Source organism: Plutella xylostella, chromosome 29, assembly GCF_932276165.1.
Source record: "Plutella xylostella chromosome 29, ilPluXylo3.1, whole genome shotgun sequence".
NCBI classification, from domain to species: Eukaryota; Metazoa; Arthropoda; class Insecta; order Lepidoptera; family Plutellidae; genus Plutella; species Plutella xylostella.
In genome coordinates this window covers 7,183,775-7,198,294 of record NC_064009.1, presented here as the reverse complement: position 1 = coordinate 7,198,294, position 14,520 = coordinate 7,183,775, and the positions used below count along the sequence as shown (strand labels likewise).

The 14,520-nt window shown below is 38.6% G+C and overlaps 1 protein-coding gene across 3 annotated transcripts; it reads left to right on the top strand.

The window, feature by feature from the left end:
• The first annotated feature begins 233 nt into the window (after positions 1-233).
• Positions 234-14,225, top strand: LOC105398124 (large subunit GTPase 1 homolog). Of its 3 annotated transcripts, XM_048631652.1 has the most exons (14): positions 234-455; positions 649-872; positions 1,237-1,330; positions 4,961-5,088; positions 5,395-5,515; positions 5,761-6,291; positions 6,690-6,704; positions 7,554-7,655; positions 8,492-8,527; positions 9,061-9,107; positions 9,462-9,553; positions 10,251-10,438; positions 11,107-11,195; positions 13,291-14,225. In XM_048631652.1, exons 1-14 carry the CDS (start codon positions 360-362, stop codon positions 13,418-13,420), a joined length of 1,893 nt encoding a protein of 630 aa, XP_048487609.1. In that variant the 5' UTR covers positions 234-359; the 3' UTR covers positions 13,421-14,225. The 3 variants fall into 3 exon arrangements, with proteins under 3 accessions (XP_048487609.1, XP_048487608.1, XP_048487607.1); XM_048631651.1 differs by lacking the exon at positions 9,462-9,553 and having other exon boundaries at positions 9,061-9,199; XM_048631650.1 differs by lacking the exons at positions 7,554-7,655; positions 8,492-8,527; positions 9,462-9,553 and having other exon boundaries at positions 6,690-6,842; positions 9,061-9,199.
• Positions 14,226-14,520: the final 295 nt, after the last annotated feature.

The window sequence follows — 14,520 nt, the reverse complement described above, 5'->3', positions numbered from 1 at the left end:
GTAGTTTGTAGGGGGATTCCCAGGGAAAGATGAATATTTGAAAAGTGTTGCAAGTATTAAAAATAACATAATGTAGTCTGTGTTTGGGACAATGTAGGCGAGCTCTCAGAATAATAACGGTCTATCGAGTTGGCAGCTACAGTGGCAGCTGACTTGAGTTGACATGTCTAATGAAATGACATGAGTGACATGACTGACATGGTGACATGTGATTGCTTCAATGACGAATTGCTTGCTTTCAAAATCAAAATACGAAAAACGTGCGTGTTTTTATTTCACAAATTAATTAGTTTAGTTTCAGTGAGCTGCAAGAAATAAATACCTATTAATTGAAAGAAAATATTTGATATTATCTCACAATGGGCAAAAAAAATAAAGAAGGTTTAGGGAGATCTCTTATAAAAGACAGGTTTTCGAAGAATCGTCACCGTAAACATGTTGAGGACAATACAATGGTAAGACTTTCATTAATTTAGACTGTACCAAGCTTTAATTATTCTTTATCTTGGGCAGTCACGTGTGTGCCACTCAAAGAATTCCCTACTTTTACCTAGTTCAACAATATCCATACCTGCAATTCTAACCTCCTTCCAATTCAGTAACTATTGCTCTTGCACAGATGTTGTAAACCATAATTCTATTTTCCAGCTGCACACCACGGAGGTGAATGATGGGTTCGACTGGGGCCGGCTGAACCTGCAGTCAGTGACTGCGGAGTCCTCTCTGCAGGAGTTTCTGTCAACTGCCGAGCTCGCTCAGCGTGAGTTCACAGCGGAGAAGCTCAATGTTAGATATGTGAAGTCCACTCCCAGTGCTGTGGACATTGTGACGTCACAGCCTGACTTTGATGAGCCATTGACTGTGCCAAGGAGGTAAGCTTCTTGGAATATTTTTATATGTAAATGAGCTATTGAAAAATTGAGGTATTTTTAGGTTTCTGTCTAAGTGAAAAAATAACTGTACTACTACAAAAAACTTTAAACACTGTTTAACAAGTGTTTAAAACGAAATTTGACAGATTTTGTAGGCGTTTGATAGTGCTAAACACCTGTTAAACACTGTCAAAGTTTTTGTGGTAAGGCCCTAAATGTTTTTTTTTATTGTTGATTCTTAAATTTAGGTTGGGAAACTTCATTCTTAACACACTTGATATCAGTTTTTTTATAAATTAAAGTATTAAGGAAGTTATTAATCCATCCCTAATACATTTAAAACTTATTTATACTTATGTTTTAGACCTCCGTGGGCTCCTGGAGTGACAGCAGAAGAGCAGCTGTTGAAAGAAAGAGATGCTTTCTTAGACTGGCGTCGACATCTGAATGAGTTACAGGTACCTCAATTGAGACTTCTTTAGATAAATATAATTCTTAACAACTAAAATAGAGGGATGAGGAGTATGAGGACTCAGTTTCTGAATTGATTATAACCTAAAATCTGTACTGAACCACAGAATAATAACTAGTACCAGGTACAGAAGTCCATCTTCGCAATGGCTTGCAAAGAAATATGACTCCATCCCATAAGCAATAAGTTCTAATTTAGATCGCGTTCCAGCAGCACACGTTTTCATTTACTTACCTAACAATTAATTTTTGAGGGAATATGCGCCTTATTTCACTGGACTATGGTGCATTATAAGTTATACGTGGTTATATGCATTGAAAAAGAAGCCACCTTAGGGTTGCCTCAGCACCACAGACTACAACGTTTACTAAGCAACGGACTGACTTTGTAAAAAGAATGTCATGTTTTAAAACAAAATTAATTTGAATTTAGAATACAAAGCTATTCCAAACTTTTTTTCTATTGGAAATAACCAGTAAAAACAATAACAATTTCATAGTTAAGATATTTTGAAGTACATAAAATATGTATGAATCTAAGTAGGTAAAGCCAAACCAGGAATATAAAAACCCTGCATTAAGTGCGCCACATTCGCGTTGAGGACTGCAACACTAAGTACAGTCATACCAATGTGAATTGGCCATGCTCAAATGTATAATTGTATTTTTTTATGATTTATTTGGAAAAGAGTGTCAGTAGCTCAGTGAGAGGATATATCCTATTTTATATATCGTTTTTTGGAACTTAAGTAACATTTGTACAAATTTGGAAAACATCGTGAGGAAACCCACATTTAGATTACAGTTGTGTAGGTATTTACCTTGTAGGTACTCATTAACGGCAATTTCAAAATAGAGAAATTGACCTAAAGGCATATTTGCTGAAATGGTTTTAAGCATTCAAAAGCCATCCTCGAGTTCGAGATAAGGAATTCGAGATAAACTACATCTTAGTCTCGTACAGGTTTGCATGCAAAACTATGTAATAAGAAAGTTAAACCCATTGCCTGGATAAAGTATGTGTAGGTATGATCAGTGGCGGCTGCACCTTAAGTGCGCCCGTGCGACGCACTACCATTTAAAAACCTTCTAAATATGTACCTTCCTTCTTCCTATACCATACTAGATACCTACATCTAAAAAAAAACTTCACAAAAAATACCAATATTATAACAACCGTAATACCTACCCTAAACAGAAATTACATAAATCTGATTATCGTTACGAGTTAAATTAAATCGAGCTAGGCTATTTTGATTTCTACTGCGAAAGAATTAGATCTTATTTTTGCTTAAACAAAAACGGCCCCGTGCGCTCGGATTGTCGCACGGAGCGAGCTCCTACATGTAGTATGAAACAGGATGGAAATCGCCCGGCGCGTGAGACGGAAGATGCTCAGTACAAACTGTATGCAGTTCTAGGATAAATTCGTGCGCCGCACGCGACCGGAAATTGCCGAAATAATACGAATGACGCCTCGGGAGGCGCAGGCGGCGGCCTTGACCGGTGGCGTGACCAACGAACGATGCACTTGTCATGTCATTGTCACAGTTTCACCTTTCGCGCGCGAATACGTAATTAATTTGTTACTTATTAACTAAGAAAGTAGTAAAGATTTCGTGAGTGTGTATGTGTGTGTGTGAGTGAAAATGAGTGCAAAATACAATATTGACTTCATAAAAAGCAATAGGACATTTTTCATAATAGACTGGACATTAAATCTGCTGGGCATCGGCCTTTTCTCATTTTAAAACAGGAGTGCAAAACAAAAAATTTAACTTAAGTACCTGAATTTTCAAAAGTGAAATGTATAATAAAAAGAAATGGTTATGTGGATGTGAGAGACTAAATGCTTTATTTTGCTTTCCGTGTGTTGTTTTCGTTTCGGCGGAGAAGCAATTTCGCGTCAAAAAGGAACGCAGAATTGATTTAAAATATAAATAAGGTAAAATATACTTATAATTTTGTTACTTCTAGGTAATTGTAATAATCTATTTTTCTTCCAAAATTTACTAAATCCATAAAGTGCACCACCGGGTATCTGAGGCACCAGCCGCCACTGGGTATGATCAGTCAAAATTATAACCTAAATATTCAACCGATTCATATAATAAATGTTATGGTCAGATTGTGCCAATGGTTGAATTTCAGATGTCTCGGATTCGCTGTCGCTTTCACTGCCACCAACATAATAATATTTTTTTCAATTTCTGTTTCAATTATTCTTCTGCTTCTGTAATTTTCTTCTATTTTGTCTTTTTATACCTTAAAAAAACAGTAGTTAATAAAAACTACAGTAATAGTTTACAAATTTGCCAAATTCATTTGCTCTTACTATACTCTATACCTACCAGTCATTTTGACAATAGTATCAGTTATGTTATCAAGAGAAATAAAGTCCAATCCCACGTCCTTTTTCTCCGACAAATACTTGTGTATGTGGTAAATTAGTTTCCTTTCACGGCTATGGATAGTTTTCGGCATCAGATATAATAAACCCTACGCATTGACAGCACCACAGTTTGACAGCAATAGACAAATGACATTTTGAGTTAATGATACCAGTGCAAGAAAAAAGTTCTATTGCTTTTCCGCAATATGGCGAGGGTTTTTATATTCCTGGTTTGGCTATACCTAAAACATTCAATTTTGTGAAAAAATGTTTTTTTTCGTTATAATTTATATTATGGATATAATTTATATTATGATACAGAACGTGTTAGTTTCGTTAAGCACTAATCCTACTCAGCGCACATTTTATAATCGATTCATTAATACATTTTGAAGGTAGTTGTGTCTGTAAATTTAATACTTTAACGAAAACAAAATTGGAATAGACTTTGTTCAACATGGAGAAAAAAGGGTTTGTATTAATTTCATGTAGTTCAGATTAATTTCATTTCAAATAAGGAACGTAGTAGAAATCAATAAAATACTTAGATTAGTTTTACCTGTCAGCATCTTTTGGTGAGAAAAAAAGGGTTTGTATTAATTTCATGTAGTTCGGATTAATTTCATTTCAAATAAGGAACGTAGAAGAAATCAATAAAATACTTAGATTAGTTTTACCTGTCAGCATCTTTTGGTAATCTAAAAAAAAATTAGGATCACGATCCGGCACAGTATTTTTTTGCTGCTTTTTTTCTTTTTATGTCCATCTTTTTATTCATAAATTTTAATAAATACCTAAATACGAAATTTATAAACTAGTACGAAATAGGAACAAATAGCGCGCGCGTGTATCGTCTTCCGCTTGCGGCAGCCGACTAGATTCGCCCCCTCGAGGCGGCAGGCGCCAGGCTGGCGCCTGCGCCGCCCATGCGCGGAGTGACACAGGCCTGACTGAACTGATAAGGTCCTACTCAGTGGCAATCATTATGATAGTTTCCTTTTTTCTGCTTTGTAAAGATGAAAGACTAAATTTTTATGAGAATTTTAAACTGAAAATGTGAAATTATTTTCTATCACACCTTTATAAAATAGAATGAAATGCCAGTTGCATTCATTTTTAATGCTATTAAGATTATCTCGCCTTATAACAGAATCTAGTGAGACCTAGTTGAGACCTAGTTGCATAAAATTATATTTGTATTGATAATATTATGATTTATTCTCAGGCGAAACTTGGCGCAGCTTTGACTCCATATGAAAGAAACTTGGAACTTTGGAAGCAACTGTGGAGAACCCTGGAGAAGTCGGACATTGTTCTCATTCTGTTAGACTCCAGAAATCCATTGCTCTTTCGGTAAGCTATAGCATATTATTCCAAATTTAAAACTGTGTTAGACTATTTCAAGGCGAAAAGGTTATTAAATAGGCAAACAGATTAAAGCCTTTGATGTCCAGAGTTTGATTCTTAGCTGGGTTAGGTTAGGTTAGTTTTTGTTTTGTTTAAAAACAGACAATGCTTAAAAGTTTTCTAAATGTTCTCATATTACATAAAGACTCAAATAGAAACTGCACCTCTGCCTGCCTACCACAACAAAGTCATGTGTGTTTGTAGGTGTTCATGAATATAGTTCTCAACCTTACCGATTAATTTCTTTCACAGCTGTGCTGACTTGGAGAAGTATGCTGCAGAACAAAAATGCCAGTGCATATTATTGTTAAACAAGGCTGATTTGACCACAGAGTATGAAAGGAAATGTTGGGCAGAATATTTTAACAAAGAGGTAAATATTACATAACATATTTACCTCTTTGTTACTTTATATTACATAACATATTAAAATACCACCATCTCAGTAAAATTGTCTGTTTTGAAGGGCATGGATATGACTCAAAGCTAGCTTCTATCATGATCAGCCACATAAATTCACCAACATAAGAACAAATTACCATGCTATTGATAATGATGATCTTAAATGCCTTTACATATCTGTGTAATAATATCAAAAAAATGTCTGTACCCTTCCAGAAAGTTCGCGTCATATTCTTTTCAGCTGCCAAAGAAACAGCTAAGGAGAGGAAAATATCAGAGGAGACTGAACCAAGCAATGACGCAGGAGACTCAGATTCCGACACAGAGTCCGCAACCTCTAGTATCCCCGACGACAGTGGCGAAGAAAAAGAAGCCATAAAGTCAACAGAAGAAGACATAGAAATGTTCAAAAAGCAACTAGGCGATTTAGACGCGGCCGTGTCCACCACTGCCAATAAGTTAGATAGAATACAAGATGCGTTAGACAAGGTCCTTGAAAATTTGAGACTAGGCACACCGGTGGAACCTTTCCACAGTGACGAGGCTAGTGCAAAGGTTGACGAAGATGTGGGTACTGAAGACGTGTTGAATTCGCATGAAATATTCGACAGGGATCAGTTGCTGGCTGTGTTGAAATCTCAGAAGTTGAGGAGACTTAAGAACCCGCCGCGGATTACCTTCGGCATGATCGGGTATCCGAACGTCGGCAAGTCGAGTACTGTCAATATCATTATGCAAACTAAAAAGGTGAGTTTTATAGGTCACATTCTTGATGATTCTCGATGATGTGCATGTAAGAGTCACAACACCGTATTCGGCCATGTCTATTCTATTACCGTTCATTTTCACAAAGAAAGGCAAATTCTGCAAATATTTCTTATCTTCCCGTGCAAAACCATTTTAATCTGATCTGTCCATTTATGTCCCACTCATTGGCAATTAAAAGCGTCCGCTGTGGTATACTTACCTAAGACAGATTACCGCCCGATTTCTCGGAATAGCCTTAATCTTCAATGCAGAAATCGGGCCCTAGAAGTATTATTGAGAAGCCTAAATAGCATGTTCTGATTGTTACGTCCACCCTTCTTTTGATTTAACTTACTACATTAACAACCTTCTTTCTCACCAACACCCTAACCCCTCAGGTATCAGTCAGCTCCATGCCAGGTCACACGCGGCACATCCAGTCTCTACTAGTGGACGAGCGGCTCGAGGTGCTGGACTGCCCCGGGCTGGTGCTGCCCGCGTACGCCGTCGCGCCGGACCTGTTGCTCACAGCCGTGCTGCCCATCGACCAGGTCAGTTGTGCACATATATACAGGGTGTTGCAGAATTGGTATACTAAGCCGAAACCAAAATGTGCAGCATGTTATATCTAAGCCCGAAACTGAAATCGGATTTTCAAAATTCGCGAAAAAATATTTTCATAGAAACTTTGTTGGTCACGTGACTTTTTACTACGGAGAATGAATATTTTTTTTCGCGAATTTTGAAAATCCGATTTCGGCTTAGTATACCCTTTTTGCAACACCCTGTATACAGTGTCAGTGACCTCCATGCCGGGCCACACTCGGCACATCCAGTCGCTGCTGGTGGACGAGCAGCTCGAGGTGCTGGACTGCCCCGGGCTGGTGCTGCCCGCGTACGCCGTCGCGCCGGACCTGTTGCTCACTGCCGTGCTGCCCATCGACCAGGTCAGTTGTGCACACGTCCACAGTGTCAGTGAGCTGTTGCCCGAGCACAGGATTCGATACCTCCGTTTACGTTGCGTATCGTCAACTGTCACTGTCAAAATGTAAGGTAAATTTGTTAGTTCCATAAGTGGCATTTGTTTTTTCCATGTTAGGTGGAATTTCACCAAACGCTAAACGTATTTAGTAGCCTGTCATACGTCTATCAGTTAGTACAAAATGTATTTAAAATTTGATTTGAATACGTTTAGCGTTTGGTAAAAGTGACCCTTCGTGTAGATTCGAAAATAGTATCGAATCCTATGCTCGGGCCTCTGGATGCCGGGCCACACACGCCACATCCAGTCTCTACTAGTGGACGAGGGGCTCGAGGTGCTGGACTGCCCCGGGCTGGTGCTGCCCGCGTACGCCGTCGCGCCGGACCTCAAACTCAAACTCAAAACTCAAATTTTTTTATTCATCGTACAAATATAAAATTTTCTGATGAACGTCAATTTTTACAAATTACTCTCCGTTCGGATAAGGGGGGGCTCTTTCTGTCTAAGGAGAAGAACGGAGGCAAGAAACTCCTGAGCCATCTTTTCAAAAAAAGACTTAAAACTAGTTGGTATACAATACATATAAGCTTAATAATTATTATTATAATAATATGAGCAGAGCTAACTACTTATCACAGCCATGCATTAACGTCCTCTAAGTAATCATCAATTTTATAATAAGCTTTTTTACTGAGTTTCTCTTTAATGTAACACTTAAACTTATTATCTGGCATTTGAGCAACTTCTGCTGGAAGCTTATTATAAAATCTAATACAGTACCCTAAAAACGATTTATTAACTTTCGCCAGACGCATCGCTGGAAAAGCCAGCTTATGCTTGTTCCTAGTATTAATGTCATGATTACTGCCAATTGTATCAAAAGTTGAAATATTCTTTCGTACATACATTAAATTGGAAAAAATGAACTGACATGGAACTGTAAGGATGTTAATTTCTTTAAATAGTTCTCTCAATGAATCCCTGGAACCAAGTTTGTATATAGAGCGGATGGCTCTTTTCTGTAATACAAATATAGTTTCAATATCAGCTGCTCTACCCCAAAGCAAAATGCCATACGATAATAAGCTGTGGAAATAACTAAAGTAAACTAATCTGGCGGTTTCAACGTCGGTCAGCTGTCTAATTTTCCGTACAGCAAAAGCTGCGGAGCTCAACCTTCCAGACAATTTTTCAATGTGAGGTCCCCACTGTAACTTTGACCTGTTGCTCACTGCCGTGCTGCCCATCGACCAGGTCAGTTCATGCCGACATTTCATTAATGAATAACTAGCTGTTCTCGCGAGCTTCGCGTCGGCTTAAAAAGTTTTCCCGTGGGAATTCCGTGATAAAAAGTAGTTGTATTAATATATCTAGGTTCTAGGGTGTCAGCTAACTCCATACCAAACTTCGTAAAAATCGGTTCAGCCGTTTTTACGTGAAGAAGTAACAATCTTAAACACCCACAAACTTTAGCATGCAGGTAGGTTAGTATCTGTATCTGTCATAGTAGCTGTAGGTTAGTATTACCACTGTAGGGCAAGGCGTGCACTGTGAATTTACTTTTTACGCGTGGTATCGTAGTGCGCGCCTAGCTTAAGCACCCAATCAGAAGCCAGTACTCAGGAAATGGAAAGATATGCAGGTTGATCATGTCGGGGTCACCAATTTAGGTATTGCCAATAGTACACTGCCCTACCGCTGATGTTAACATAATGAATTTCGTATATTGTGAATTTTGTTGTAGTGTTTTTTATTATCCTACACCTAAACCCCTCTTAAACCCACAGATGCGTTCGCACGACGCGGCGATGGCGCGCCTCTGCGAGCTGGTGGGGCGAGGCACGTTCCAGCAGAAGTACGGGCTGCTGCTGCCCGAGGCCAATAACGACCAGATGGACTACAAGCAGATACTCACTGCGCATGCGTGTGAGTTGTAGTTGGGTATTGAATGAGGGTAGGATTCGAGTGAGAATAAAGTTTGGTGGCTAATAGCAGCTTATATTTCGTCGCCTTGAAGGTCAATTAGCCAACCCACAATTTTTTTTGAGGCTTAGGATGATTGGCTACCGTAGACTTTAATCGATTCTGAATCGTTTGGTATACCTAACTCATTTATTCACAAAGTGGGTTGTATGTATGTATGTTAGACTAGTTGACCTCCAAGGCGACGATTTGTTGCGCTGGTGAGGCGAGGCACGTTCCAGCAGAAGTACGGGCTGCTGCTGCCCGAGGCCAATAACGACCAGATGGACTACAAGCAGATACTCACTGCGCATGCGTGTGAGTTGTGGTTGGGTATTGAATGCGGGTAGGGTTGGAAGTGAGAACAAATGCCGCTAGCTAATAATAGCAGCTTATAGTTATTTCCACTATCTGTTAATGTTTTGATCTATTGTAGCTAGGGCATGAATACTACACAGGGGACTGAAATCGATAACATACAGGAATTAAAAATATAAGTAGCGCCTTTATTTCCTTTATTTACATTAATTAGCTTAACAGTAGAAAAACTTTAGCACTACATAGATGCACTATTACCTAAGTATAAGAATTAAAAACTAGGACATCCATTCTATTTCACCTCGTTCACAAAATTCCAGTATCTATCCGCACACATATCTACTTAACGTTCCTATACAGACATCTAAACTCGCTATACATAATTATAATAACTACATTAATAATAAATAAATAATAAATATGTGGGGACATCTCACACACGGCCATCCGACCCCAAGCTAGGCAGAACCTGTGTTATGGGTGTCGGACAGCTGATATATCTACACAAATACATAGATAGATAGATACTAAATATAAATATCAACACCCAAGACCCGAGTACCAATATCTGTCTTTAAAACAAATATGTGCCCCAGCCGGGAATCGAACCCGGGACCTTCGGCTCAGTAGTCAGGGTCACTAACCACTACGCCATTCGGTCGTCATTATCCTCATTATCGTCATTATCCTTCTACAGTCAACCGCGGCTTCATGACGGCGGCCGGGCAGCCAGACTCGTCGCGCTCCGCCCGCCTCCTGCTCAAGGACGCGGCGAGCGGGCGCCTGCGCTGGGCCGCGCTGCCGCCGGGCGCCGCGCCGCCGCCCGCCCCGGCTGTTGCCAGCCAGACTAGGAGGCCCACGCCCAGGGAGGCTAGAGCTGTTGAAGTAAGTAAAAACTAAGGCTATAGACAAGAAGGAAGCGCGTCAAAATGGGTTATAGGTACAAGTTTCGCCGACGCAGACGTGCCTCCAGATTCCTCCAGTGACAATAATAAGGCTACTCTAGGTAGCTAGCTAGATAAATTGGACGAATGCGAATGTACATCGCGCTCACAAAGGTACCAGGATAGCATAAATGCGGTAGGTATAAAGCCCGCGGCGTTTGCTCAAGGATGCGGCGAGCGGGCGCCTGCGCTGCCTCCGGGTGCCGCGGCGCCGCCCGCCCCGGCTGTTGCCAGCCAGACTAGGAGACCTACGCCCAGGGAGGCTAGAACTGTAGAGGTATGTACTTACGTATTAGGCTATAGAAGAAAAGGAGACGCGACGAATATTGAGTGCTAAAGGTGCAAATTTGAACGACGCAGACAGCCATGCCTTCTGATCTGATACCTCCTAGGCTATATTATTATCCATAGTGAGATTAGATTGATTCAAGATGGCGTCCACATAATATGTACCTAGTAGCTACTGGGTACGAATATATAGGGATTTCACCACCACCGGAGCCCCTCCTGATGCCTGCCGGGCTCAATCTACTATAAGGCTGTATTGTCTTAACAAATACTCAATAAAACAATCACCATAGCTTTTGTTAAACAATGTGATATTTCCAGGGCTGGCTGAACAAATCATCTGAACTGGACAAAGCGTTCTTCGCCATGAACAAGAGCACGGCACACGCCAAAGGAAAACCAGTCTTAGGGTAAGTTATGATAATAATGTAAGGATTATATACAGTATTTCAATTTCCACAGCTCAGATAAAAGTTCATGGAACATAAAAACACAAATGCTTAGTTCAGAATAAAATTTCAAAAACATTAAAAAATCTACTTTACCTACACATATATTTATCATAAAGATTCAACCGTTATTAGTATGTACTTTTATTTTCAATTTAGAACAGTTTGCCTCGTATCAGAATGTAGAATCTAAACACTCTATGAAGAGTATATTTACATATTCCTTGGGGAAAAATTCCGCAATCTCTTAAAGTACGTATTTTAGTCGAGGAATTTGAGAAGGAATGTAAATACTTACGCCGAGATGCTATAACTATAACTTACACATACTGTAGGAATGTTATACCCATGCTATTTTTATTTGTAACAAACTTACATTTTTTTGTCGAGGGGACTGGCTTAACTTTTGTACTTCTATGTGCTTCTATGTATACCATACTTACCTAAATATTATGAACGAAATATTAACTTACGACTAAAATAGTTCCTTAAAACTCTTATAAGTATCTCCATACAAGCTACATGACATAGTAAGCTACTTATTTCACACTATTTTAAAACCATAAAACATATAGGGCCTTACCACAAAAACTTAGACAGTATTTAACAGGTGTTTAGCGCTGTCAAACGCCTACAAAATCTGTCAATTTTCGTTTTAAACACTAGTTAAACAGTGTTTAAAGTTTTTTGTGCACAGATAGAGTATATAAAACATTCAAAAGTAAACAAAGCAGTTCAGCTTTCTGCAAATCTTTTATCATCGTACAGATTTACATTAATCTCTCGCTACAAATTTTGCACAATAAAGAGAACAAAGTTTACAAACTGAAATTTACGAGGAAATTGACACAAAAACTGCAGCAGGTGAAGACATAAATAAAATTAGTTTCTACACGTTTTCATAAATCTAGTAAAAATGTAACATTAAAAAAGATTTGCAAATTAAAATAGCGTTTATGGCTCCGTGAGATGAAAGACGGGATCGGACGAACATTAATTACAGACGCGAAGGAAATCTAAATAAACTCTCCCAAGAGCTGTCGCCATTTATATCGGCTATTGGGATTATCCTTGAATTAGTTTGTCTATGGATTTAGGCGTTAGGGGAATAAATTGGTGTGTTTATTTTAGACATGTCCTTCTCAAATCTCATCATTATTTAAGGTAACTATTCGTGGTCATACAACTCATGGAAGGTATCTTATCATTCACAAGCTCAGTTATTCCATCGCCATCATTGAAAAACAATAATGATGTACTAGAATAGTCAGATATTGCGTATCAAGAAATACGTTTGTGTGTGTTTGGCTTTAATTTTCTCGGCGTCAGTCATAAATTGTACGTTTCACTCACATTCCCGGCACTTCCATCGTAAAGGTCGAGATATTATATTAGAAATGAAGTGAAGGAAGTGCAACAAAGTCTGTAATTGATTGCAGGGCGCACCTCTAACGAAATACTTACTCGGATAGCGCAAGTGGGCGGGCAGCCAAGTTTTAATTCACAAAACTCAAGAGTAGTCAACTGTGCGTGTGGATTAGGGTTAACCATTTTGAGTTTATTTATCAGTGTTTATTATGTGCGACTATTCTGGACCGCCTCACGCGCGGTTGTTAGGCGGACTACTTGAAAGTTTTAATTTGTCGCCATTTGTAAAACGTCGTCGCCGTGCCGAGTTTCCGCATTCTATTTCACTCTTAGTGATTCTTATGAAATGCACGAAGTATATACTTATATTAAAAATACACCCGTGATTCATAGTCACCCTCTTCCGAAAGCGTAACAAAATTAATCATGTTTTTAATCCTTTGGTTGACAGGCATATTTTTCTTCTCGCTTTCCACTTATGTATCTGTAAATTCCTTTTACACGAGTCGTAACGTTAGAAGATGAGATATCCATCGTCTGTTGGTAGAGGCGCAGGAAAGAAGTCTCATCTAAATCACGTCATTGACTATTGGACTATGAGGCAAGTCGGCTCCCAACAACGGCAACGTAGCTTGTTTCCTTTTTATACCATATATCAATTATGAATATATTTATTTATTTATTTCAGGATCGTAGGAGCTCAAGCAGCCGAAGGGCAGGAGATGTTGGCTAAACCCTGGAAGAAGGAAAAGAGGCACGCGAATAAAAATAAGAAAGAAAAGTTGAGACGGGTATACTCGCACCTTGACGAGCACTGATGTTAGACAGAGATGGAAGAACCTTGTGAGTGCTGCTTATATTATTCTGTGAAACCAGTTTTCATTTTCTCAGGTGCTGATAGATTTGCTTCACAGCGGCTGAGCTTAAAAAGTTCTTGTTTGCTGAGGGAATATATGAGTAAATGAGACTTTGAAAACATATAGGATAGTATAGTAGCGGTCATTTGTTTCCTAATAGCATTTTCTAAACGACCAATACATACAGTACAGTAGGGTGACCATTCTGTGTTACACCTGAGCATATTACTTCTTCATAAATTCAGTCGAACTGTGTTCCATTACTTCTCATTTTGGGGTATTTAAATGTGACATATTAATAGGACAACTGAATTAACGAGGATTTAATATGCCTATAGGATTATAGGGAGTAGAAATGTATGTTTATTTATGTATTTTATAGTCGCACTTTGAGTGCGTGCGTGATTCATACTTTGTGAATTTTATCATCTTTTTGCATTCACATCTGTGTGTGGAGTGACTATGTTACATTTAAAATTTCACATAAGTCAGTATAATTGTAAGATTTTAATCGAGCAGTAAAGTGCAGCGATATTAATTTCCAAAATGAGGTTCACTTAAATACCATACATAATGAAATAGTCTATTTAAAATATATAACGTATTCATTTTCATTCATCCATGATCAAGATCATCGTTGCTTAAATTGACTATTTATAAAAAAGGATGTTAATTGCATCTAAATCTTGATAAACGATTAGCTAGACGTCAATGTTACCAGTTAACCCACTTTTGTAAATAAACGCAACAACCTATATTTTCGAAATATTTGTATTTCTTCACCATTTTACAGATTTAAACCCTCAATTTCCGGCTATAAGATATGTAATCTGTGCTATAAGTCTGTCCTGAATTCGACTAATTTATGATGTAAATATAACGAAATATGATCGAGCTGTCCATAACGACTGGAGCCGCCAAAATAATGTATATAGGTTAGATAAAATTGAACTTTATTTCTTTAGTCGTAAAATAGTAAATTTATGAGATATTAGCCATGGTCGGTTGATGCTGCTTTACTGCCGACGGTTATTACTTATTATGTACTGAGGCTAGTCAGA